Here is a 27,559-nt window from a genome sequence, read left to right on the forward strand (position 1 = left end):
CGGAGACCTGGTTGGACGAAGCCGGAGGAGTAAATTTGACCCAGCTTTGCCCACCAGGCTTCTCCGTACAGTACCAGTCGAGACCTGGAGGGCGGGGAGGCGGAGTTGCGGTTGTCTATAAGAATTCCATTCCCCTGACCAGAGGCCCCATCCCGCAGTCAACTAATTTTGAATGTGTCTACCTGAAGGTGGGTGACCGGGACAGAATAGGGATTCTGTTAGTGTACCGCCCACCTCGCTGCACTACGGTCTCCCTACCTGAGCTAGCAGGGGTGGTCTCGGGCCTGGCATTGGAGTCCCAACGGCTCCTTGTGCTGGGGGACTTCAATGTACATGCTGAGACTACCCTAGTAGGAGCGGCTCAGGACTTCATGTCTTCCATGGCAACCATGGGGCTGTCCCAACAGATATCTGGCCCCACTCACAGTGCTGGACACACATTGGACTTGGTTTTCTGTCAGGGATGGGAGCAGAGTGGCGGTGTTGAGGAGTTATCCATCTCTCCGTTGCCATGGACCGACCACTATCTGGTCAGCTTTAGACTTACTGCACCTCCCAACCTCTGCAGAGGTGGGGGACCCATTAAGTTGGTCCGCCCCAGGAGGCTTATGGATCCGAATGGATTCCTGACGGCTCTTGGGGATTTTCCCGCTTCCTTGGTTGGTGATCCTGTTGATGCCCTGGTGTCTCACTGGAATAGGGAGATGACTAGGGCAATAGACACGATTGCTCCGGAACGTCCCCTCTCAAGTAGCCGAGCTAAACCAGCTCCTTGGTTCACCGAGGAGCTGGCAGCAATGAAGCGAAGGAAGAGGAGACTAGAGCGCGTGTGGCGTTCGGACCCGAGCGAGTCAAATCGAACACGGTATGTCGCCCTTCTCAGGGCATATGCCGTGGCAATAAAGGCGGCAAAGAAATCTTTCTTTGCGGCCAATATTGCGTCCGCAAAGAACCGTCTGGCTGAGCTGTTTCGAGTTGTCAGAGGTCTATTAAATCCCACCAAGTCGGATGGGAACCCTGACAACTCGACGGCCCGCTGTGAAGCTTTTGCTCGGTTCTTTGCGGACAAAGTCGCTTCGATCCGTTCCGACCTGGACACCATGTTAACGGCAGTCTCAGAGGATGTAACACGAGCATCTGCTTATCCGATTTCGTTGGATTCATTTCAATTGGTGAAACCTGAGGATGTGGACAAGATGCTTGGAGGAATGAGGGCTACCACATGCATCCTAGACCCCTGCCCATCCTGGCTTCTAAAGGAGGCCAGAGGGAGATTGGCCGAGTGGGTGGAGGTGGTGGTTAATGCCTCCCTTCGGGAAGGCAAAATTCCAGCCAGCTTAAAACAAGCTGTGATAAAACCGCTGTTGAAGAAACCATCACTGGATCCCACTCAATTCGTCAACTTTCGGCCTGTTTCCAATCTTCCCTTCTTGGGCAAAGTCCTGGAACGTGTGGTGGCCTCACAACTCCAGACATTCTTGGTAGACACTGATTATCTAGATCCGGCACAGTCTGGTTTCAGGCCGGGACATGGTACCGAGACAGCCTTGGTCGCCTTAGTGGATGATCTGCGCAGGGAGCTAGACAGGGGGAGTGTGTCCCTGTTAGTTCTGCTGGACCTCTCAGCGGCCTTCGATACCGTCGACCACGGTATCCTTCTGAGACGCCTCGCGGGAATGGGCCTTGGTGGCACTGCTCTGCAGTGGCTCAGGTCCTTCCTAGAGGATCGTACTCAGAAGGTGTTGCTGGGGGACAACTGCTCTACCCCACAACCATTGACTTGTGGGGTCCCGCAGGGCTCAATATTGTCCCCCATGTTATTTAACATCTACATGAAGCCGTTGGGAGAGATCATCCGGAGTTTCGGGGTGCGGTGTTATCTGTACGCAGATGATGTCCAACTCTGTCACTCCTTCCCACCTACTACTAAGGAGGCTGTTCAGGTCCTGAACCGTTGCTTGGCCGCTGTATCGGACTGGATGAGGGCGAACAAATTGAAATTGAATCCAGATAAGACAGAGGCACTCCTGGTCAGTCGGAAGGCCGAACAGGGTATAGGGTTACAGCCTGTGTTGGACGGGGTTACACTCCCCCTGAAGACGCAGGTTCGCAGCTTGGGTGTGATCCTGGACTCCTCGCTAAGCTTGGAACCCCAGGTTTCGGCGGTGTCCAGGGGAGCATTTGCACAACTCAAACTTGTGCGCCAGCTGCGCCCGTACCTTGGGAAGTCGGACTTGGCCACGGTGGTCCACGCTCTGGTCACATCCCGGATTGATTACTGCAACGCGCTCTACGTGGGGTTGCCCTTGAAGACAGCCCGGAAGCTTCAGATGGTCCAGCGCTCGGCAGCCAGGTTGCTAACTGGAGCCGCACTCAGGGAGCACACCACTCCTCTGTTGAGCCAGCTCCACTGGCTGCCAATCCGCTACCGGGCTCAATTCAAGGTGCTGGCCTTAGCCTATAAAGCCCTAAACGGTTCTGGCCCCGCTTACCTCTCCGAACGCATTTCCGCCTACGAACCGACTAGAACATTAAGATCATCAGGGGAGGCCCTGCTCTCGATCCCGCCTGCGTCACAGGTACGCTTGGCGGGGACGAGAGACAGGGCCTTCTCAGTGGTGGCCCCTCGGCTATGGAATACCTTGCCAGCTGACATCAGACAGGCACCTTCGTTGCTGGCGTTTCGGAGAATGGTCAAGACCTGGCTTTACGAACAAGCGTTCGGCTAAGCAATGCAACTAACTAAGGAAGACGATAACTGAACATAGGAACGGCACAATGACTATGAGAATGGATCTGACTTTAACGGAGGCGCTATATATGTTGTTTGTCGATTTGTCTGTCTATGTTAATTGTTGTGGAGCGACGTTGTCGTCCCGGTTGTTGTATTGCCGTGTTTTTAATTGCACTGTAAACCGCATTGAGTCACCTGTCAAGGGCTGAAATATGCGGTATAAAAGTGAAGCAAATAAATAAATAAATAAATAAATAAGGTCTTCCTGACACCTCCTAATGGACACTTCATTAGTCAAGCCTACGATAAGGTGCCTGGTACCGTACCTTATCGGCCTCTTGAAATGCCAGGCCTCAAGACATTCCTTTCCTAGATGCCTACGTTTCTAATTTTGCAGCTTTTAAGAAGCCAAGTGAATTGAATGAAATGCCTACATTTCTCTTTGTGAACTATATATTTTTTAACTCCTATTTCTAATATGGTTACATCACATTTATATTTTCCAATATGTGCATTATGTATTTTCATCAAGCCTTCATCAAGGGCAGATGTCTTCACTGTGTCTGGTTGTGATCCCCAGGTTGTGCCAGTCAGCTTTCGTATGATATTGTTCCTAGCTCCCACTTTTTGCTTGATGTTCAGGCAGTGCTTCTTGTAGGTCAGGGCACGGTCCAGAGTGACTCCCAGGGATTTGGGTGCGCTGCAATGCTCCAGTGGTATCACTTTCAAAGGGATGGGACTCACCTTGAAGGCCTTGCATGGTCTGGGGCCGATGTACCTGAGGGACCGCCTCACCCCCTACCAACCCCAGAGATCCCTCCGTTCTGAGGATCGAGATCTATTGGAAGTTCCCAGTGTCAAGACCTTGCGTCTAACAGCAACCAGGCGCAGAGCCTTCACAGCAGTGGCATCATCACTCTGGAATACTCTGCCACCCGAAGTCCGTGCCTTGCGGGACTTATCAGCTTTCTGCAGGGCATGGAAGACATATCTGTTTCGACAGGCCTTTGATCTTTGATATTGCTGTTTTTAAAATTGTTTTAGATTTTAGCCTGTTCTTGTAAGCCGCTCCGAGCCCTAGGGGAGTGGCGGCATATAAGTTTGAATAATAGATAGATAAATTGATTGATAGGGAGTGACCATCACTCAAAAGAAAATTGATTTTGTCATTTAGGGGTTGTGATTGCTGGGATTTATAGTTTACTTACAAATCAAAGATCATTCTGAACTCCACCAATGATGGAATTGAACCAAACTTGGCACACAGAACTCCCATAACCAACAAAATTCTGGAAGGGTTTGGTGGGCATTGATCTCGAGTTTGGGAGTTGTAGTTCACCTACATCCAGAGAGCATCATGGACTCAAACAATGAGGGATCTGGACCAAACTTGGAATGACTACTCCATATGCCCAAATATGAACACAGGTGGAGTTTGGGGAAAATATACATTGACATTTGGGAGTTGACGTTACTGGGATTTATAATTCACCTACAATCAAACAGAATCGGGGCAAACTTCCCACACAGAACCCCTGTTCTGTCATGCACTGGACCTGTAATAATTGTCTTTTGAAATAGGACATGCACCTTGTGCCCAGCGAGAAGCCAGGGCGCCACGAGAAAGGCTCTCAAGGATTTTCCAGTACAAATGGTCTTTAGATGGCTTGAAAAGTATAACAAAGTCCTTTATTATTGAACAAATCAAACATGTACTTCTCAAGTCTGTAATAAGTCAAACAAATGCTTCAAGGCTTTGAGATAACTGGTGGCTTCCTTAATCTTGTCCACAAGGGACAGGCAACTGTCTTCATTAACTGTTCCTTTACTTTTGGAGGAAAACCCTTTTTTAACCTCTCCCAGGCTGACTATAATCTAAGCCTCACTGATGTGGGATCTACTACCGGATTCAAACTGCGTCTTGAGCACCGAGTAGACCTACCAGTAAAGGCTAGTAGATTCTCCAGCTGGAGTTCTTTGGTCTGCAAAGCTGTTTTCCCTCCGATGCTGTAAGGCTGAGAGGCTGTGAGCTCTCTGCCAGAGCTTTGGGACTGTTTTCACACAAAGAAGAAAAGAGAGCAAAGAAGGGGATGAGGGTTGTGGAGCTCTGGTTAGTAGATTAGAACCGTACAAATGTCTACGTTATCACCGAGGAAAGGGATTGAGGAGGAAAAGAGATCTTCTATTTGCTCTCGTTATTACATCAGGTACTATTATACACATCGCCTAAAGTTTTGGAAGTTCCAAAGGTTCTCTGTAACAGAGAAGAAGACACTCTCGTCGTCCAACATCAAAACGGGTTGTCACGTCTTCCCTGTGAATTGCTGGGTAGTAGAGCTTGAGGCAGAGAGCAGCCATAAAGTAACCAGTCAGCTTTATTCACAAGTATAAAACATGGAGGCCGTGACAGGGTTTGTATCTCTAGGTGCAAAGATGAGTGCAGATGGAAACTGGAGCCAGGAAACCAGGAGACGCTTCCTTCTTGGGAGGAGAGCAAGGACCAATCTCAATAAAACAGTGAAGAGTAGAGACATCACACTGGCAACCAAGATCTGCATAGTCAAAGCCATGGTATTCCCTGTAGTCACCTACGGATGTGAGAGCTGGACCTTAGGGAAGGCTGAGCGAAGGAAGAGAGATGCTTTTGAGTTGTGGTGCTGGAGGAAAGTTCTGAGAGTGCCTTGGACCACGAGAAGATCCAACCAGTCCATCCTCCAGGAAATAAGGCCCGACTGCGCATTGGAGGGAAGGATATCAGAGGCAAGGATGAAGTACTTTGGCCACATCATGAGAAGAAAGGAAAGCTTAGAGAAGACAATGATGCGCAGCTGGTGGAAATGAAAGAAAAAGGAAGAGGGGCCGACCAAGGGCAAGGTGGATGGATGATATCCTTGAAGTGACTAGATTGACCTTGAGGGAGCTGGGGGTGGTGATGGCTGGCAGGCTCTGGCGTGGCCTGGTCCATGAGGTCATGAGGAGCCGGAAACGACTGAACAAATGAACAACAACAACATTTTAAGTTGTATGCTCCACTCTCGCTGAAGCTCTTTTCACATTCCAGGCATTTACGGTTTCTTCCTAGTGTGAGTTTGATTATGTTTGCATAGATCTCCGCTGCAAGGGAAGCTCTTTCCACACTCCAGGCATTTAAAGGGTTTCTCAACAGTGGGAGTTCTTTGGTGTGAATATAGTTCTGCACTCTGTGCAAAGTTCTTTCCACATTCCTGGCATTCATAAGGTTTCTCCCCTGCGCGAGTTCTTTGGTGTGAACGTAGTATTTCGTTCTGAGCCAAGCACTTTCCCCACTCCAGGCATTTATAGGGTTTCTCAACAGTGTCGAGTTCTTCGATGTGTCTGTAAATGTCCACTCTGCGTGAATCTCTTCCCACACTCCGGACATTCATAGGGTTTCTCCCCAGTGTGAGTTCTTTGATGTGAACGTAGACTTTCACTGTGAGTGAAGCTCTTTCCACATTCCTTGCATTCATAAGGTTTCTCCCCAGTGTGAATTCTCTGATGTGAACGTAGATGTGAACTCTGAGAAAAGCTCTTTCCGCACTCCAGGCATTTATAGGGCTTCTTCTCAGTGTGAGTTCTCTGATGTGAACGTAGTCTTCCAATGTCGGCAAAGCTTTTTCCACACTCAAAGCATTTAATGGATTTCTCCCCACTGTGACTTGTTTGATGTAAACGTAGTAGACTACTATAGGCAAAGTTCTTTCCACATGCCTGGCATTTAAAGGGTTTCTCCCCTGTGTGAGTTCTTTGATGTACATGCAGTCCTCCATTTTGTGAGAAACTCTTTCCACACTCCAGGCACTTAAAGGGTTTCTCCCCAGTGTGAGTTCTTTGATGTGAATGCAGACTTCCATTATGTGAGAAACTCTTTCCACATTCCGGACATTCATAGGGTTTTTCTCCAGTGTGAGTTCTTTGATGTGAATGTAGCTCTCCATTGTAAGGGAAGCTCTTTCCACATTCCAGGCATTTAAAGGGTTTCTCACCAATGTGAGTTCTCCTCTGATGTGAATACAAATTTCCACTCAGAGCAAAACTCTTTCCGCATTCCAGGCATTTAAAGGGTTTCCCACCACTGTGAATTGTCTTCTGATGTGCATGCAAATTCCCAATCTGAGAGAATTTCTTCCCACACTCTGGACACTCATAGGGTTTTTCCCCAGTGTGAGTTCTTTGATGTGAACGTAGACCTGAACTGAGAGTGAAGCTCTTTCCACATTCCAGACATTCATAGGGTTTCTCCCCAGTATGAATTCTTTGATGTGAATGCAAATTCCCAATCTGAGTGAATTTCTTTCCACACTCTGGACATTCATAGGGTTTCTCCCCAGTGTGAGTTCTTTGATGTGAACGTAGATATTCACTCCAAGTGAAACTCTTTCCACACTCCAGGCATTTATAGGGTTTCTCTCCAGTGTGGGTTCTCTGATGTGAACATAGAACTGAACTGTGAGTGAAGCTCTTTCCACATTCCTGGCATTCATAAGGTTTCTCCCCGGAGTGAGTTCTTTGATGTGAACGTAGAACTGAACTGTGAGTGAAGCTCTTTCCACATTCCTGGCATTCATAAGGTTTCTCCCCGGAGTGAGTTCTTCGATGTGTATGTAAATGTCCACTCTGAGTGAATTTCTTTCCACACTCTGGACATTCATAGGGTTTTTCCCCAGTGTGAGTTCTTTGATGTGAACGTAGACATTCAATGCGAGTGAAGCTCTTTCCACATTCCGGACATTCATAGGGTTTCTGCCCAGTATGGGTTCTTTGATGTGAACGTAGAACTGAACTTTGCGTGAAACTCTTTCCACATTCCTGGCATTCATAAGGTTTCTCCCCAGTGTGGGTTCTTTGATGTAACTGTAGATTTCCGCTCCTAGCAAAGCTCTTTCCACATTCCTGGCATTCATAAGGTTTCTCCCCAGTGTGAATTCTTTGATGTAACTGTAGATTTCCGCTCCTAGCAAAGCTCTTTCCACATTCAGTGCATTGATATGCTTCCTTCCCCATGTTTCCCTTTCTGAACTCTGAGTGAGGTGAAGAGTTCAGCCAGATCGGCACCTTCGGAGTATTTCTTCTTCCGATATGACTGCTTTCCTTGCTGCACTTCTGAATCCCAAATTCTTCAATATCCACTAGAGGTTGAATGGTTTCCCGTCGTGACAAATGTGGCCCCAAAGAATGCTCCTTTCCCTGGTGAAGAAAGAAGAAGTGAAAGAGAAGGGATGAAAGCCAAAACCTTTGATTCTCCCCCTATTATTTTTATTTTTACCCCGGTTTTTCTCCAGAAGGAGACTCCAAAGTGACTTGCATTAAAAGCATTTCAGTACACTGTAAAATATCTCTCTCTCTCTCTATCTATCTATCTATATATATATATATATTAGGGCTGGGCGGTTTCGTTTCGTTAATTCGTAATTCGTTAATAATTCGTTATTTTTTTCAATTACAAAACGATAACGAACCATTCTGGAGCAATTTTTTAAAATCGAATTTTTAAACACGTTTTGCAAATGCTTCGTATTTCGTTATTGTATTCGTTTCGTAATTGTTCTGAGGTCGTTTCGTTATTATTTCTGCATGTCTGGGGCAAGTTTTTTGTTTAATTAGTGAAAAAAAATTATAATATCACACCAACAGTCAACAACAGAGGGAGAGGGAAGCTTCAGAAGTTTTTGGAGGTTTTTTAGCGTATTTCGCGGTCGCGTCCGCCATTAACGAATCGATTCGTTATTGTTTCGGAAATCGATTCGTTAATGTTTTGAAATTTTTTTCACATTTACAAAATTTCGTAAATACCGAACTTTTTTAAGGGAAAATTTTGTAATTATTTTAAATATCGAAACAAAAAAAAACCCCAAATACAAATCGATTTTAGAAACAAATTTTTCCGTTGTTACCCAGGCCTTATATATATATATATATATCAGAATTAATTAGCATTGGTGTTAATTAAAGTTTGTTTATTTATTACCATATTTATATACTGCCTTTCTTACCCGGAAGACGGCTCAATGCGGTTTACACTCGGCACAGTTCGATGCCCCCCAACATATAAATACGATTAAAAACATAGCATATAAAATATAGTGCTGGTTTTGAGATAGAAATACCGGAAATAAATCAATAAATAGTTTCATTAAAAAGTCAATAAAATCATACATCCTTAACGTTCCCTTACTGAAATCACTATTCAATCGCATCGTCAGTCGTTCCATGGTCTATCATTACCTGTTACATTGGGTTTGCACATGCCTGTTCAAAAAGCCAGGTTTTAACCTTTTCACAAAATGTTAAGAGGGAGGAGACCGATCTAATGTCCCTAGGAAGGGCGTTTCACAGCGGAGGGGCCACTGCCGAGAAGGCCCTGTCTCATTCCTGCCGAGCGCATATGAGACGGAGGTGGGACCGAGAGCAGGACCTCCTCAGATGATCTTAAAGGATTCTATGACCTTGAGTTTGGGAGTTGTAGTTCACCTCCATCCAGAGAGCACAGTGCACTCAAACCATGATGGACCTGGACCAAACTTGGCAGGAATATTCCATATGCCCAACTGGGGACACAGATGGAGCTTGGAGGAAATAGACCTTGACTTTTGGGAGTTGTAGTTAGTGGGATATATAGTTCACCTACAATCAAAGAGCATTCTGAACTCCATCAGCGATGGAATCGGCACACAGGACTCCCCTGACCAACAGAAAACACTAGAAGGGTATGGTGGGCATTGACCTTGACTTTTGGGAGTTGTAGTTCACCTCCATCCAGAGAGCACCGTGGACTCAAAGAATGATGGACCTGGACCAAACTTGGCAGGAATATTCCATATGCCCAACTGGGGACACAGATGGAGCTTGGAGGAAAGAGACCTTGACTTTTGGGAGTTGTAGTTCACCTCCACCCAGAGAGCTTGGTGGACTCAAACCATGATGGACCTGGACCAAACTTGGCAGGAATATTCCATATGCCCAACTGGGGACACAGATGGAGCTTGGAGGAAATAGACCTTGACTTTTGGGAGTTGTAGTTGCTGGGATTTATAGTTCACCTACAATCAAAGAGCATTCTGAACTCCATCAGCGATGGAATCGGCACACAGGACTCCCCTGACCAACAGAAAACACTAGAAGAGTATGGTGGGCATTGACCTTGACTTTTGGGAGTTGTAGTTCACCTCCATCCAGAGAGCACCGTGGACTCAAAGAATGATGGACCTGGACCAAACTTGGCAGGAATATTCCATATGCCCAACTGGGGACACAGATGGAGCTTGGAGGAAAGAGACCTTGACTTTTGGGAGTTGTAGTTCACCTCCACCCAGAGAGCTTGGTGGACTCAAACCATGATGGACCTGGACCAAACTTGGCAGGAATATTCCATATGCCCAACTGGGGACACAGATGGAGCTTGGAGGAAATAGACCTTGACTTTTGGGAGTTGTAGTTGCTGGGATTTATAGTTCACCTACAATCAAAGGGCATTCTGAACACAGGACTCCCCTGACCAGCAGAAAAAGGAGCCAAGCACTGACCTTGGGCGCTCGTGGTCTGGACCGGAAGGAGGAGGGGAGAGGAAAGCCCACCAACCGGAAGGAGGTCGGAGGACAGGAAAGGAAGCACGACCATAGAGGTCTGAGCGCGAGAGAGAAACCGGAAACAAGAAGGGAAGGAATATACAAGCGGACCCGGAGGCCTACGCCTCGGAGAGAGGGGAGGGGAAACCATAGAGAAAAGACGAGGCAGAGAGGCCAAGGGAAAATTAGAAATCTCTAAAGGAGAGATTATGAGAAGAAGGGGATTGGTTTCAATGTATTGTCGAAGGCTTTCATGGCTGGAATCAATAGGTTCTTGTGGGTTTTTTTGGGCTGTATGGCCATGGTCTAGAGGCATTTTCTCCTGACGTTTCGCCTGCATCTGTGGCAAGCATCCTCAGAGGTAGTGAGGTCTGTTGGAACTAGGAAAAAGGGTTTATATGTCTGTGGAATGACCAGGGTGGGACAAAGGACTCTTGTCTGCTGAAGCCAGGTGTGAATGTTTCAGCTGATCACCTTCATTAGCATTTGAAGGCCTGGCTGAGCCTGGGAAAATCTCTTGCTGGGAGGTGTTAATCTGTGCCTGGTTGTTTCCTCTCTGTTGTTTTGCTGTTGTGATTTTAGAGTTTTTTTAATACTGGTAGCCAGATATTGTTCATTTTCTTGGTTTCTTCCTTTCTGTTGAAATTGTCCACATGCTTCTTGTGGATTTCAATGGCTTCTCTGTGTCGCCTGACATATCCCCCACATATGACTTAGCCAAATTTCTTGCTGCACAGTTACAAAGCCACATTGGGCTCACTACACACTACATCAAGGACTCAGCCCACTTCATTGAAAAAATCAGCAATCTCAAACTAAATACCAACGACAAACTGATCAGCTTCGACGTGGTATCTCTATTGACCATGGTCCTGGTAGCAGACACCATGGCACTCATCAACCAGAGGTTCCCAGAAGACATCACGGCTCTGTTTCACCATTGCCTCACCACCAGCTATTTTCAGTGGCCGGAATCACTGGGTTGTTGTAGGTTTTTTTGGGCTATGTTACCATGTTCTAGAGGCATTCTCTCCTGACGTTTTGCCTGCATCTATGGCAAGCATCCTCAGAGGTAGTGAGATGTGTTGGAACTAGGACAAAGGGTTTATATATCTGTGGCATGACCAGGGTGGGACAAAGGACTCTTGTCTGCTGAAGCTAGGTGTGACTGTTTCAACCGACCACCTTGATTAGCATTTGATTGCCTGACAGTGCCTGGAGCTATCTTTTGTTGAGAGGTGATTAGATGTCCTTGTTTGTTTCCTCTCTGTTGTTGTGCTATTCTAATTTTAGCCAGATTTTGTTCGTTTTCATGGTTTCTTCCTTTCTATTGAAATTGCCCACATGCTTTTTGTGTATTTCAATGGCTTCTCTGTGTAGTCTGACATGGTGGTTGTGAGAGTGGTCCAGCATTTCTGTGTTCTCAAATACTATGCTGTGTCCAGGTTGGTTCATCATGTGCTCTGCTATGGCTGACTTCTCTGGTTGAAGGAGTCTGCAGTGCCTTCCATGTTCCTTGATGCGTGTCTGGGCAATGCTGGGTTTGGTGGTCAAATCACCTCTCAACAAAAGATTCCCCCAGGCACTTCCAAGCCATTAAATGCTAATCAAGGTAGTCAGTTGAAACATTCACACCTAGCTCCAGCAGACAAAAGTCCTTTGTCCCACCCTGGACATCATTCCACAGAGATATAAACCCCTTTTCCTACTTCCAACAGACCTCACTACCTCTGAGGATGCGGGCGAAACATCAGGAGAAAACGCCTCTAGAACATGGCCATATAACCCGGAAAATCCTACAACAACCCAGTGATTCCGGCCATGAAAGCCTTCGACAATACGTTTTGCAAGCTTGGTCAATTGTATTACGTTTATAACAGAACAAAACAAACAAACAGACAAAACACAAAGTTTGCAAGCTTGGTAGTTGATGAAATGTCTTTTGACCAGTATCTGGCCCCTTGGGGTGCCTCTGGTGTTGCTGCAAGGAGGTCCTCCCTGGTGCATCATGTGGCCCCTTGGAGTGCCTCTGGTGTTGCCGCAAGGAGGTCCTCCCTTGTGCATGTGGCAGGGCTCAGGGTGCATTGCAGCAGGTGGTGAGTGGTTGGCTCTTCTCCACACTCGCATGTCGTGGATTCCACTTTGTGTCCCCGTTTCTTAAGGTTGGCTCTGCATCTCGTGGTGCCAGAGCGCAGTCTGTTCAGCGCCTTCCAAGTCGCCCAGTTTTCTGTGTGGGTTTGAGCCTGCCACTTTTGGACTCTTGCTTGCTGGGGTGTTCCAGCGAGTGTCACTGTAGATCTTAGAAAACTATTTCTTGATTTAAGTTGTTGACGTGCTGGCTGATACCCAAACAGGGGGGTGGGCTGGACATACCACTGCCTTGGTCCGGGGGTGGATTGTATGCCATGAAGAAGGCCATCTTGGGAGGGACCTGGACCCAAACCACGGAGGGCTTTAAAGGTCAAAACCAACCCTTTGTTCTTTGCCCGGAAACCCCTTGGCAGCCAGTGGAGTGGCTTGAGGGTGGGTGCAAGAGGCCCTCTCTCTTCTGGATGTTCCCATAACCAACCTGGCTGCCGTGTTTTGATCCAACTGGACTTTCCCAACTTGCTACAATGGTAGCCCAATGTAAAGTGCATGGCACAGGTTACCACTGTGTGCCCCTCGCCCATGTTTTTCAAAGTAAGTTTTTATTATGCACTAGCTGTCCCCTGCCATGCGTTGCTGTGGCCCAGTCAGTGTGTATGTGTTTTGTGTGCGCGCGTATATATTTGTATATATGTGGTTTTGTGCATGCATTGTAATATATTTATTTTTTGGCCCTTTAAGTCCCTTCTGTTGTGTTTTTCAGTGTTTCTATGAGTGATGGCCACTCGTTGGCCTGAGAGGGGACTTGTGTCCAAATTTGGTGTCAATTCCCTCAGTGGTTTTTGAGTTATGTTAATCCCACAACTGAACATTACATTTTTATTTATATAGACTAGCTGTCCCCTGCCACACGTTGCTGTGGCCCAGTCTGTGTATATGTGTTTCGTGTGTATGTATATTTGTGTATATATGTGGGTTTGCATATATATGTACGTGTGTGTTATGTGCATGCGTTGTAATGTATTCTTTATTTGTTGGTTTTTTTGAGCCCCATCTGCTGTGATTTTCCATGTTTTTATGAGTGATGGTCACTTGTTTGCCTGATAGGTGTCTTGTGTCCAAATTTGGTGTCATTTTGTCCAGTGGTTCCTTCCTTCTCTCCCTCTTTGGTTCCATCCTTCCTTCTCTCTTTCCTTCCTTCTTTCCTTCCCTTCCCTCTCTTTCCTTCCTTCTCTACCTCCTTCCTTCCTTCCTTAGCTTCCATCCTTCCTTCTCTCTTTCCTTCCTTCTTTCCTTCTCTACCTCTTTCCTTCCTTCTCTACCTCTTTCCTTCCTACCTACCTTCCTTTGCTCTTTGGTTCCATCCTTCCTTCTCTCTTTCCTTCTTTCTTTCCTCCCTGCTTCTTGGCAGAATGGGGTTGGACTGGATGGCCCATGAGGTCTCTTCCAACTCTATGATTCTATGATTCCCTCTTTCCTTCCTTCTCTACCTCTTTCCTGCATACAATTTCTCTTTCTCGCCCTCATTCTCTCCTTCCTTCTCTACCTCTTTCCTTCCTTCCTTCCTTCCTTTGCTCTTTGGTTCCATCCTTCCTTCTCTCTTTCCTTCCTTCTTTCCTTCCCTCTCTCTTTCCTTCCTTCTCTTCCCTCTTTCCTGCATACAATTTCTCTTTCCCACCCTCATTCTCTCCTTCCTTCTCTACCCCTTTCTCCCCTTCCTTCCTTCCTTCCTTCCTTCCTTCCTTCCTTCCTTCCTTCATTCCGTGCTTTTTTCCTTCATCCCCTCTTTCCTTTCCTCCTTCTGAGCCCGAGCGCGGCAGGGAGCCCCGCCTTCACGTTGGAGTGAGCCGCAGCAGAGTTCCGCAGTTCCTGGGTAAAGTTGGGGACCAACAGATGAAATGTGCCCCAGCAGCCAGCTCAAAACCAGGAATGCCTGCAACTTTCCTTTTGCTTTCCCCTCTCCCTACTTTGTATCATTCCCCTAATAAAGGTACTTGAAACTTGCAACTTTTAATCTCTCCTCTTGATACTTTTGTATCTTTCCCTGACTAAAACTAAAACAACACTGAAATAAACCTTTTTCCGGGCTCCGGAGAGCCGTGAGCCCGCGGGAGGCCCCCGGACCCCGAATCTGCGTCCGCCCAAACCGCGGATATGGAAACCACCATTTTGGGCCCCCCGCATCCGCGAAAACATAAAATGGCGGATCGCCGCCGTTCCAATTTTATATTTTTCTGCTACTAATCCTAAGCCTAACTGCTATCTCCCTTTTCTCATTTTGGACTCCTACACCCGGGAATAAATTGATTTTGTTTCGAGTATTTTATTTGACAGAAATCAGCTGTTTGTCAATTTGGCCGGGTTCTTCCAAGACAGCCCGTTTCTCCTCAGCACTGCTCGCTCCTGCCTGAATCCAGCAACCGGGGACCCACTGTGGTCACCCATAGGAGACCCCGGGAAGGCAGCCAGGCGTGGGTCCCGGTCTCTGGCGAGAGAGACATAGTTTCCCAAAGAACTGATAATGGACACTGTCACCATTCCAACCCGGAAATCATCCTTGGACTCTTTTTCTTTTTGCCCTCTCCTATTGACTTTCTGCCCCACGCTTCGGACTGTTTATTGCCATATCTTTGGACACGAACCTTCCGACCAGGCTTGCCTTGAAGAGCAAGCAGCCTCCGTTTCCGCGCACCTTCACCGAGGGACCATGAATTTCTCGTTGCTTCAATAATAAAAATCAATTATTTTAATAAACTTTGCTTGGGGTGGGGATGGGATTGCCTTATGAAATGTATGTAATGAAATGTCGTATAGAGTATACTGTGTTCCCCCTTACTGCCTATCCTGCTGACCCTTGCCCCATAAAAGATGTGACCTGAGGATTACTGTCCTGCCTTGGGGAGAAGCTCCTTTGTTCTCCCCAAGACCCTTCCTGATTGATTCACTTGCATGGACCATACTGTTAATCCCCAACCCTGGCCCTCGGAGCAGACCAGCGAGGGGAGGAGGTCAACAGAAACTCGGAAAGAAAAGATTGATTAAATCACTAAGATATTGTTGATCCCCCCTGAGGTCCGATATCGAAAAAGCCTTTTCATATTCCTTTCAAATCCCATCACAGACCAGGAAACCCATTATTCCCTTATCTTTCACCCCGCCAGTGAGGACAAAAGCCTCACATTCCAGCTGGCGGATGCCCCTAAGCATCATTTCCTCAGTCATTGTCAAGCTTCGTCCCGCCTCCTAGCTGCCGATTGGTCCATCCTCAGAGGCGCTAGGAAGGCACTGATTGGCCTCCCAGAGGCGGCGGAGCCCACTGATTGGTCCGGAGGCGAGGCGTGCCGCCAAGCCTCCTCCCAGCTGTTCCGCGGCCAGCCAATCAGCGCGAAGCCAGCTGGCAGAGGGCGGGCGGGAATTTTGAAACTGTTTTCCTTTGTCTGCACACTATAAAAATGCTTGGAAATTCTGTAAAATCATGCTTGCGGTGGAATGATTCCTGCAATGCATCTGATCTCAGCTGAATCACAAATAAACCTCGGTTGCTGAAAACTTCTTCCACCTTGAGGAGGCATTATTATTTGTATTATTTTTACTCTTTGGATTGGCTCTCGCTGGCCTCACCAAGGTTTCAGGGCCCTTTTGAGCGGTCCTCAGGGATCTCCTCCGCCGGGAGACCCTACCAAAAGCAGCTCGATATCACTTCCTTCTTTCCCTCCTTCATTCCTTCTTTCTAGACATAGGCTGGAAAAGAGTTGGGCTCAAAGGCAGCGCTTGAGAGAGTTGCATTCCTGCTCTCTGCAGAGCAAGGGCTCCACAGTTAGGAAGCCGGGTATCTGCATCGGTATTGTCATTTAGCTTTTGGGGGTTTGTCCCTTCCGCTCCTTTTTTCGGGGGTTTTATGAGTGATGGTTACTCGTTGGCCTGATAGGTGTTGTTCCGTCTCCCAGGAGCCTGGTTTACATGACCTTTTTAGTTGTTTAGAGCGTCTTCCTTTGCATCTCTCTCAGGGCTGCTGCAGCTTTGCAAAGCCCTAACAGGTTAGCAGTTTCAAAGGCGGGAAAGCCAATCTGCAGACTCCTTGCAGCTATTGGCCTAGCGAGCAGCTCTTGGAGTTTAGAGCCCGCCCTTTCTCCCAGGGAAGGAGTCTCCATTTTAGAGTCTCCTCTGCCTCTTCAGTCTAAAGAAAGGATTCAGATGAGCTGGTGGCCAGAACAGGGGAGCTCTGAGAAAATCATTGCAAGTACAGTTAAGTTATAGATAGAAAGATAAATTGAGATATTATAGATAGATATTGAAAATTGAGACAGATAGATAGAGAAGCTTATTGAGTTTATAGAGAAATCATAGATAGATTAATAGAAAAGCTATTTACAAAGTATTGAGTATATTGAGAAAGAACTATTGAGTTTAGATAGATAGTATTGAGTATTTGCCTCCAAAGCTAACTCTGAGCTATAGATAGGGAAAAAACCTGCTCTTTTCTAACCATAGGAGCTCAGGGTTAGGGTAGAAGGATTCCAGAATTCTTTACACCTTTTGGAGGAAGGTTACCTCAATATCTGAACGCAAGAAAGCTCATCTCTATGCTTGTATCAATTGACTGTTTGTAACGTTGATAAGCTGTGCCAAGTCTGCAAGGACTTTGGAAATAAATACCCTGTTTGCTGTTCCATACCCGAAGTGGACTCAGTTACTCAGAAAGTTTGAGCCTTTAAAGAAAAATCCCAGCGGTCTGCCCAGACAAAGAGAACAGCACACCGCAGTTTTATCTTTAAGGTGTTTGGGTGTGACGGCACAGGTGTCTTGTGCCCAAATTTGGTGTCAATTCGTACAGTGGTTTTTGAGTTATGTTAATCCCACAAACAAACATTACATTTTTATTTATATAGACTAGCCATCCCGTGCCATGTGTTGCTCTGGCCCAGACAATGTATATGTATTTTGTGTGTGTATATATGTGTGTTTGCATATATGTGTGTGTGTGGTTTTGAGCATGCGTTGTATGTTTTGGGTTTTTTTTTTTTGGCTTTTTAAGTCCCTTCCACTGTTATTCAGTGTTTTTATGAACGATGGTCACTTGTTGGCCTGATAGATGTATTGTGTCCGAATTTGGTGTCAGTTATTCCAGTGGTTTTTGAGTTACGTTAATCCCACAAACTAGCATTACTTTTTTATTTATTTAGATGTCAAAAACATGATTTTCACACAAAGAAGAAAAGAGAGCAAAGAAGGGGATGAGGGTTGTGAAGCTCTGGTTAGTAGATTAGAACCGTACAAATGTCTACTTTATCACCGAGGAGAGGGATTGAGGAGGAAAAGAGATCTTCTGTTGCTATTGTTATTACATCAGGTACTATTGCAATCCAGAGCAGGGAACAAGGCCCTAAGATAACTCTCCACCACACTTGGCTGTGAAAAACAATCCTTTTTTATTGAAGAAAAATGGTTACAAAATAAAGGAAAAATGCAAGTCAAAAGCCACAGCAAAATCAGCAAACATGAATTTAAATGGACAAAGCAAAACCAAAAGCCTCACTGGGAAATACTGGAATCTGTTAGCAATCCACTAACCGTACTTGATATCCTAGAAATCTTCCCAAACTATGGCCAGGGAACCAGGAGAACTGCCAAGGTCTTCTTCAATTCTGAAACGATGCCTGAACTGAGACAATCAGCCTGGCGTATTCCAATTAAAACTCAAGAATTGGTTCCGTGAACCGCCCTTCTGTTTTGAAGCCAATGTTTTTAATTCTTGAATTCAGGAGGATCGACGCAAACTGAGTGATTTACTTCTGTCTTCCCAAATTTGGCCCCTTCTGTTGTCATTACAGTTAACAGGTGCAGAAGGGAGGGAAAGGTCAAGGTCTCCCTCTGAAACATCCTCATGAACACTGGTACTTTCATTTTCCAAACCTACAGCAGTTTCTTCCTCACTAATTTCAGGAACATTGGCATCAAGAGGTACATTTCCATTAGCATCAGTAAATATACTTTCATTAGCATCAGGAGGAACAAACAGAGAATCAGGTTCAAGTTCAAACTCAGGCTGAACCCCAACAGGTACTATTATACACATCACATGAAGTTTTGGAAGTTCCAAAGGTCCTCTGTAACAGAGAAGAAGGCACTCTCCGTCGTCCAACATCAAAACTGGTTGTCACGTCTTCCCTGTGAATTGCTGGGTAGTAAAGCTTGAGGCGGAGAGCAGCCATGAAGTAATCAGTCAGCTTTATTCACAAGTATTTACACAGAGTAACATCGCAGCGCCTGCTCCGGGAAAATCATCAATCAAGAATGGCGACTCTCGGCCTTCTTCTTCACAGCAATAGACAGTTTTACATACGCATGGTTACAGCTTTAAAAACATACATACTTTGAAATCTACTCATAAATCAAACCAAGTAAGAACATTCCCATGCGATCCCATGTTCTTCCTTTCTTCTTCCCCAGATCTTGATGTGCATTTTTCTAAATCTACGTATTGTCATATAAATCTAAAAATTCAATTCCATTTGTTAGTAAATTAATATTGTGTAGGGGAGAATTCACTATCTTACATTGTCACGTTCTTTTTTACAAAACGCTACACAAACATGATGCATTTGTGTATATAGAGTTATCAAACATCTACAATACAAGGCTACCAACCACTTCTATTCCAATGAAAGAGTACCCATAGGCCAGTGATCGAAAGCTTCTTGAATACCAAGTGTATAAATAGTACAAAACGTCCCTATGTACTATTCATACGATTTTAGTCAACAAATCCTGATGTTGTCCTCTTCCTTTGTGCCTTTACACACACAGCAAAGGGGTTCCATTCTTCTTGAAGTTTCTGTGTATGTGTCTGTATTTGTTTGTTGTTGAGCTAAGGTTAATTTGTCCATTTTGGCCATTTCAAAAACTTTAGACTTACTCGCCCAACGACGCACAGTCCTCACATCAACACAAGCACCATAAACAGCTTGCATTCTCTGATGAATCTCCTTCTGCTGCCAAGAATTGAATGACTGTACGTTGCTTAAGTCGCATTGATCGAAGTTCTGCGCAGGGTTCCATACTTGGCATTTTAACAACACAACCGTTCGATGCTAAGGCTTCCCGACAAGATGGAACTGTAGAGGAGAGTCTACTGAACAAGCCTGTACCTGCCGCATACCAGTACTGCCATCTCTTGAGGAGTTACAAAGGTGGAGGCAGTACTTTTCATTCAATCGTATTTGGAACTCCATGGTTTCTGATTGATGTGGTATTGAGAGCTGTGCGTTGATGGTTCGCATTGTTCTAGGCTTATTGCTCGGTCTGTATTTTTTGCTCACTGAATCGTGGGTTCTTTTTATTTGTTCCTCAAATGTAAAACTTCTGTAGTCCAACCTTCTGGTTATGTTTGGTGTTTCAGTGTCTGTTTGTCCAGTGATCCCAGTAGAAAGAATTTGCCCCTGTCCATCATAGCAATACAGTGTTCCCTCGCTACTTCGCGGCTTGCTTTTCACGGACTCGCTGTTTCGCGGGTTTTTGCCTCCCAGTTTATGAATGGTTGCCATTGCCCAGAGCGGCATTCTGATCCCGTCTCCTGGCAACAATGGAGTGTGGAAGGGGGTCGCACTCTCCCCCTCGGGAGAGAGGCTGCCAATCAAGAGAGATTGCAAAGCAAAGCGGAGATAGCTAGCAAAAAAAGGGTCCTTGCTTCTGCCTCACTCTCTGTCATGTATCATGTTCTGCAGTTGATGGTGGTTGCTGGTGGCAGGCCTAGCAGTTGGTGATGGAAGGGTTAATGTAAGTCTTAGTTCTAAAGGGTTGAGTAATCTGTAAGTAAGGGTTCACGGGCGAAAGCAATTAAGGGTGGAGATATGCAAGAGATAGGTTGCACTGGGTGTTTCTGGATATAAGGAGCTAGCCTTGGGACTGATCTTCGGGAGAAAAGTATTTGTTTTGGTTTGGTGGTAGATGCTGCTGGTTTCCCCCAGGTTTGTGAATTTTTGGTGTCCTGACCTGCCTCCTGAACCTTTGGAATCCTGGAACCTTGAATCTTTGGACTGGCTTTTGACTATGGTATAGACTCTTGATCCCTGGACTTTGCTTATTGAACTGTGCATTGATGGTTCGCATTGTTCTAGGCTTATTGCTTGACCTATATTTTTTGCTCACTGAATCGTGGGTTCTTTTTATTTGTTCCTCAATTGTAAAACTTCTATAGTCCAACCTTCTGGTTATGTTTGGTGTTTCAGTGTCTGTCTAGGGATCCCAGTACAAAGAATTCGCCCCTATCCATCATAGCAATACAGTGTTCCCTCGCTACTTCGCGGTTCACTTTTCGCGGACTCGCTGTTTCGCGGGGTTTTGCCTCCCAGTTTATGAATGGTTGCCGTTGCCCAGAGCGGCATTCTGATCCTGCCTTCTGGCAATGATGGGAGTGTGGAAGGGGGTCTCACCCTCCTCGAGAGAGAGAGAGGCACCCTATCGCACCTCAGGGTAAAACCACCTTGCTTAAGACACCAAAGAACATACCAGCAGTTGTCTTTATGAAAGTCCCACAAGAACATGGCAAAGTCCTGAAACATGAACACGGAAAGCTGCAAGATAAATCCAAAGTCTCTTGGTTGAAGCAGGAAGTTGCTCTGACACTGAGGCACATTCGAACAGGCTGTTTAATACCCTTTGGACAACATGAAGGCATCCCGATGGCCCCTGGCCTCCCTCCTGTTTGCTATCCTTTTGCTCCTTCGCACACTGACTTCCAACCGGGTGGCCCTCTCTAGAGTTCCCGTATCATCCCGGTCAGTCTGCTCGTTAGCAGCCTGTTTCCCTGCTTGCTCGTTATCAGGTTCGTTACTAGGCAAAGGGCGATCTTCTCTTCCCGAGTCCATCTGCACCTGGCTGCTATCTTCAGTTTCTACACTCTCAGGCCTTGCACTTCTGCCCTCTGTTCCTGGTCTTCTTTGTCTAACACAGGGACATCCTTGCTTTGCATCTGACTGTGAATCTGAATCCCATCATCCCCACTGACACTATCACTCTGTGATTCCAGCTGAGTCACAACACAACCAATCAAGAGAGATTGCAAAGCAAAGCAGAGAGAGCTAGCAAAACAAAAGTGTACGGTCCCTTTAGATCTCTCCTTGCTTCTGCCTCACCCTCTGTCATGTATCATGTTCTGCAGTGGTGGTTTTTGGTGGTAGGCCTAGTAGTTGGTGATGGAAGGGTTAAGGTAAGTCTTAGTTCTGAAGTGTTGAGTAATCTGTAAGTAAGGGTTCATGGGTGAAAGCAATTAAGGGTGGAGTGATGCAAGAGATAGGTTGCAGATGGGTGTGTCTGGATATAAGGAGCGAACCTTGGAAATGATCTTTGGAAGAAAAATATTTGTCTTGTTTTGGTGGTAGATGCTGCTGGTTCTCCCCCAGGTTTGTGGATTTTTAGTGTCCTGACCTGTTTCCTGAACCTTTGGAATCCTGGAACCTTGAATCTTTGGACTGGCTTTTGACTACGGTATAGACTCTTGATCCCTGGACTTTGCTCATTGATCTCTCAGCGTTTGACCACTGGACTGGACTTTTTGATTATAGAGTTATCTTGAACCTGCAACAGTGTTTGCTGTTGTTGTTTTTGTTTTGTATTCTGTGGCTGAGTGCTACAGTGGCGTACGGTGGTGAGATCCAGTCCCTGAAGTTCTGCTATGGTGGCATGTGAAGTGTGTGGTCACAGGACGTTCAACTCTTTGTTTGTCACGCAAGTCAGGTGTTCCCACCTCAACATCTTGAAACTTACTCGCCCAATGACGCACAGTGCTCACATCAACACAATCACCACAAACTGCTTGCATACTCCGATGATTCTCCTTTGGCATGACACCTTCTGCTGTCAAGAATCAAGAATTCAATGACTGCACGTTGCTTAAGTAGCATTGACTGACCGTCTGCGCAGGGTTCCATACTTTGCACTTTACCAACACAACCGTTCAATGCTTAGGCTTCCTGCCAAAATGGAACTGTAGAGAAGAGTCTACAGAACAAGTCAGTACCTGCCGCATACCAGTACTGCCATCTGTTGAGGAGTTACAAAGGTGGAGGCATTACTTTTCATTCAACCCTAGTGTATGGAACTCCATGGTTTCTCATTGATGTGTTATTGGGAGCTGTGTGTTGGTGGTTGGCGTCATTCTAGACTTATTGCTCGGCCTATATTTTTTGCTCACTGAATCATGGGTGGTTTTTATTTGTTCCTCAATTCTAAATCTTTCAGAAGAAATTGATAGTTACCCAATTTTTGTTTTTTGGTCTTTTGTTTTTTGGTCTGGTTCCATTGAGTCTCCAATTTTTCTCGATCCTTTTTTGGAGTGGGAGATATTGACACTAGTTTTCGTTTGGGTCAGTATGGTGTGGTGTTAAGAGTCGCCGTGAGACTCTTTTCTGCGATCTCTATCCTCTGCAGAAAGATTGAATCTCTCTTCCTGTCCTTCAGCCAACGGAACTCTACCCCTAGGAAGCGAAATTCGCTCTTGCAAGAGTTATCGTGGGAAAGGCCTCCTTTCCATGGCAACCACAAATTGTCAAAATTCCAATTGTGATAGGGATAAAAAGTGAAATCTTCTGAATGGAGACAACAAAAATTACAGGGGTGTTAACCCTCCCCCGTACTACCCAAAACTAAACAAAAACTGACTAAACATGAGGAAGAACTTCCTGACTGTGAGAGCCGTTCAGCAGTGGAACTCTCTGCCACGGAGTGTGGTGGGGACTCCTTCTTTGGAAGCTTTTAAACAGAGGCTGGATGGCCATCTGTCAGGGGTGCTTTGAATTTATTTGGGGTTCTTCTACCCCGCCCTTCTCACCCCAAAGGGGATTCAGGGCGGCTTACAAAGGCAAAGGCACGATTCGATGCCTGCATCATAAAACAATCATACACAAAATTACATCAATTCGCAATTAACAGCAGTTCATGCATTATAACCATAAAATCAATAAAACCTATACCAACCCAATTTCCCTCTTACATGGTCAGGGTTCGCTAACATAGATCTAGTTTTATGTTCCACTTCATCAATCCTGTTGGTCTTACTCGCTGATTGTCTGAATTAATTGCCAGAGTGCCCAAAGGCCTGGTCCCATAACCACATCTTCACCCTCCTCCTAAAGGCGAGGAGGAATGATGATGCCCTGATTTCCCCCGGGAGTGAGTTCCACAGGTGAGGGGCCACCACTGAGAAAGCCTGCTCCTCGTCCTCACCAGCCTCACTTGAGACTGTGGTGGGGTCGAGAGCAGAGCCTCCACAGATGATCTCAGACTCCGGGGTGGGACGTAGAGGGAGATACGTTCGGACAGATACACTGCTCTCGGTCCCGCTGACCTCGCAAATGCGTCTGGTGGGGACGAGGGTCAGGGCCTTGAATGCAATATTCCTGCTTCTTGATGGAATGGGGTTGGACTGGATGATGGCCCAGGAGGTCTCTTCCAACTCTAGGATTCTAGGATTGGAATTACACTTTAAAATGCCTCTGTTCTGGCCCATATACAAATTCAACTTAAGAAATGAACCTACACTCTGCCTCGTAGTTTAAGATCCACCGGGGAGGCCCTGCTCTCGGTCCCACCGGCCTCGCAAATGCGTCTGGTGGGGACGAGGGTCAGGGCCTTCTCGGTGGTGACGCCCCGCTTGTGGAATTCGCTCCCCAGTGAGATTAGATTGGCGTCCTCCCTTCTTTCCTTTAGGAAAAAACTGAAATTGTGGTTTTTGGCTAGCAGGCAAAACAGCACTATAGACATTGAACTGGACCATATGATGATGGTTATGATAATGGAAACAGCTATATGACTGTATAATTAATGTTATTGTTTTAATCTTTTATGTATTTATGGTTTTATATTGTTGTTACATTGTGATATTGCGGCATCGAATTTTTGCCAGTGTTAGCCGCCCTGAGTCCCCCCTCGGGAGTCGAGAAGGGCGGGGTAGAAATGTGGTAAATCAATAAAGAACCTATCTTGTTTGAAACGTGGGGAGAGCCTTAGTTTGAGTTCTTTGGTGTGAATGTAGAGGTTGAGTCTAAGCAAAGCTCTTTCCACACTCTAAGTCCCCGCGTTGCAAACGTCCTACTTACAAATAGTTAAGATTGGAGATGGGACAACAAGTGAGAGAAATTTACTCCTAGGAGGGAAAATTCGTTCCTTTCTAGACTTTGAATCTGTTCTAATGGTTTTTAACTTGGAATTTAAAATATGTTTATGTTTCATCCCTGTTTTAATGTTTGCATATTTCTGTATTTTAAGTTGTATGTTCCACTCTCACTGAAGATCTTTTCACATTCCAGGTTTTTACAGTTTCTTCCTAGTGTGAGATTGAGTATGTTTGCGTAGATCTCCACTGCAAGGGAAGCTCTTTCCGCACTCCAGGCATTTATAGGGTTTCTCCCCAGTGTGAGTTCTGTGATGTTTTGACAGATCTCCACTTCGAGTAAAACTCTTTCCACACTCCAGGCATTTAATGGGTTTCTCGCCACTGTGATCTCTTTGGTGCGAATATAGTTCTGCGCTATTTGCAAAGTTCTTTCCACACTCCTGGCATTCATAACATTTCTCCCTTGAGTGAGTAGCATTTCATTCTGAGCAAAGCACTTTCTACAGTCCAGGCATTTATAGGGTTTCCTCCCGGTGTATTTTCCTTTGATGTGTATGTAAATTTCCACTCTGAGTGAATCTCTTTCCACACTCGGGACATTCATAGGGTTTCTCCCCAGTGTGAGTTCTTTGATGTGAACGTAGACCTTTACTGTGAGTGAAGCTCTTTCCACATTCCTGGCATTCATAAGGTTTCTCCCCAGTGTGAGTTCTTTGATGTGAACGTAGACCTCTACTGTGAGTGAAGCTCTTTCCACATTCCTGGCATTCATAAGGTTTCTCCCCAGTGTGAGTTCTTTGATGTGAACGTAGACCTTTACTGTGAGTGAAGCTCTTTCCACATTCCTGGCATTCATAAGGTTTCTCCCCAGTGTGAATTCTTTGATGTGACCGTAGAGCTCCGCTCTGAGCAAAGCTCTTTCCGCACTCCAGGCATTTATAGGGTTTTTCCCCAGTGTGAGTTCTCTGATGTGAATGCAAATTCTCAGTCTTAGTGAATTTCTTTCCACACTCTGGACATTCATAGGGTTTCTCCCCAGTGTGAGTTCTTTGATGTGAACGTAGAGCTCTGCTCCGAGCAAAGCTCTTTCCGCACTCCAGGCATTTATAGGGTTTCTCACCAGTGTGAGTTCTTTCATGTGAACGTAGAGCTCCACTTTGAGTAAAACTCTTTCCGCACTCCAGGCATGTATAGGGTTTCTCCCCAGTGTGAGTTCTTTGATGTGATTGTCGATCTCCACTTTGAGTAAAACTCTTTCCACACTCCAGGCATGTATAGGGTTTCTCACCACTGTGAATTCTCTTCAGATGTGAATGCAAATTCCCAATCTGAGTGAATTTCTTTCCACACTCTGGACATTCATAGGGTTTCTCCCCAGTGTGAGTCCTTTGATGTGAACGTAGACCTTTTCTGTGAGTGAAGCTCTTTCTACATTCCTGGCATTCATAAGGTTTCTCCCCAGTGTGAGTTCTTTGATGTGACCGTAGAGCTCCACTGTGAGAAAAGCTCTTGCCACACTCCAGGCATTTATAGGGTTTCTCACCAGTGTGAGTTCTTTGATGTGAACGTAGAGCTCCACTTTGAGTGAAGCTCTTTCCGCACTCCAGGCATTCATAGGGTTTCTCCCCAGTGTGAATTCTTTGATGTATACGTAGACCTTTTCTGTGAGTGAAGCTCTTTCTACATTCCTGGCATTCATAAGGTTTCTCCCCAGTGTGAGTTCTTTGATGTGACCGTAGAGCTCCACTGTGAGAAAAGCTCTTGCCACACTCCAGGCATTTGTAGGGTTTCTTCCCAGTGTGAGTTCTTTGATGTGAACGTAGAGCTCCACTTTGAGCGAAGGTCTTTCCGCACTCCAGGCATTTAAAGGGTTTCTCCCCAGTGTGAGTTCTTTGATGTGAACGTAGACCTTTACTGTGAGTAAAACTCTTTCCACACTCCAGGCATTTATAGGGTTTCTCCCCAGTGTGAATTCTTTGATGTAACTGTAGATTTCCGCTCTGAACAAAGCTCTTTCCACATTCAGTACATGTATATGCTTCCTTCCCCATGTTTCCCTTTCTGAACTCTGAGTGAGGTGAAGAGTTCAGCCAGATCGGCACCTTCGGAGTATTTCTTCTTCCGATATGACTGGTTTCCTTGCTGCACTTTGGAATCCCAAATTCTTCAATATCCACTAGAGGTTGAATGGTTTCCCGTCGTGACAAATGTGGCCCCAAAGAATGCTCCTTTCCCTGGTGAAGAAAGAAGAAGTGAAAGAGAAGGGATGAAAGCCAAAACCTTTGATTCTCCCCCTATTATTTTTATTTTTACCCCGGTTTTTCTCCAGAAGGAGACTCAAAGCGACTTGCATTAAAAGCATTTCAGTACAATGTAAAATCTATCTATCTATCTATCTATCTATCTATCTATCAGAATTAATTAGCATTGGTGTTCATTAAAGTTTGTTTATTTATTACCATATTTATATGCTGCCTATAACAACATCTGTTATAGAACTCCAGTATGCTGATGACAATGTCATCTGTGCGCATTCAGAAGAAGATCTACAAGCCACTCTAAACACCTTCGCAGAAGCATACACGAAGCTTGGCCTGTCACTGAACATCGAGAAGACCAAGGTGCTGTTCCAGCAGTCACCAGCCAATCCCTCTCCAATGCCAGTAATACAGCTTAATGGTGTCACATTAGAAAATGTGGACCATTTCCGCTACCTTGGCAGCCACCTCTCCACCAAAGTCAACATCGACGCTGAAATACAACACCGCCTGAGCTCTGCAAGTGCAGCATTTTCCAGAATGAAGCAGAGAGTGTTTGAGGACCGGGACATCCGTAGGGAGACCAAGGTGCTTGTCTATAAAGCTATTGTCCTCTAACCTTGCTCTATGCCTGTGAGACGTGGACTGTCTACAGACGTCACATGCAACTCCTGGAACGATTCCATCAGCGCTGCCTCCGGAAAATCCTGCAAATCTCCTGGGAAGACAAGTGGACAAACGTCAGTGTGCTGGAAGAAGCAAAGACCACCAGCATTGAAGCGAT

At 45.8% G+C, this 27,559-nt stretch overlaps 1 protein-coding gene across 3 annotated transcripts in view; it reads right to left on the reverse strand.

The window, feature by feature from the left end:
* Positions 1-27,559, reverse strand: part of LOC132772920 (zinc finger protein 658B-like) — a 53,243-nt gene that overhangs the window by 14,171 nt on the left and 11,513 nt on the right. The window contains exons 1-2 of one of the 3 annotated variants that reach the window (XM_067468310.1): positions 6,108-7,847; positions 41-44 (exon numbers count right to left, since the gene is read on the reverse strand). In XM_067468310.1, coding sequence (XP_067324411.1) covers positions 41-44; positions 6,108-7,756 — 1,653 coding nt within the window. In that variant the 5' untranslated portion in view covers positions 7,757-7,847. Of the gene's footprint in view, positions 1-40; positions 45-4,401; positions 7,940-10,275; positions 26,752-27,559 lie in introns of those variants that run through there. The other 2 variants (XM_067468309.1, XM_067468307.1) reach the window with 2 other exon arrangements.

The sequence above is a fragment of the Anolis sagrei genome, chromosome 4, assembly GCF_037176765.1.
Source record: "Anolis sagrei isolate rAnoSag1 chromosome 4, rAnoSag1.mat, whole genome shotgun sequence".
Lineage (NCBI taxonomy): Eukaryota > Metazoa > Chordata > Lepidosauria > Squamata > Dactyloidae > Anolis > Anolis sagrei.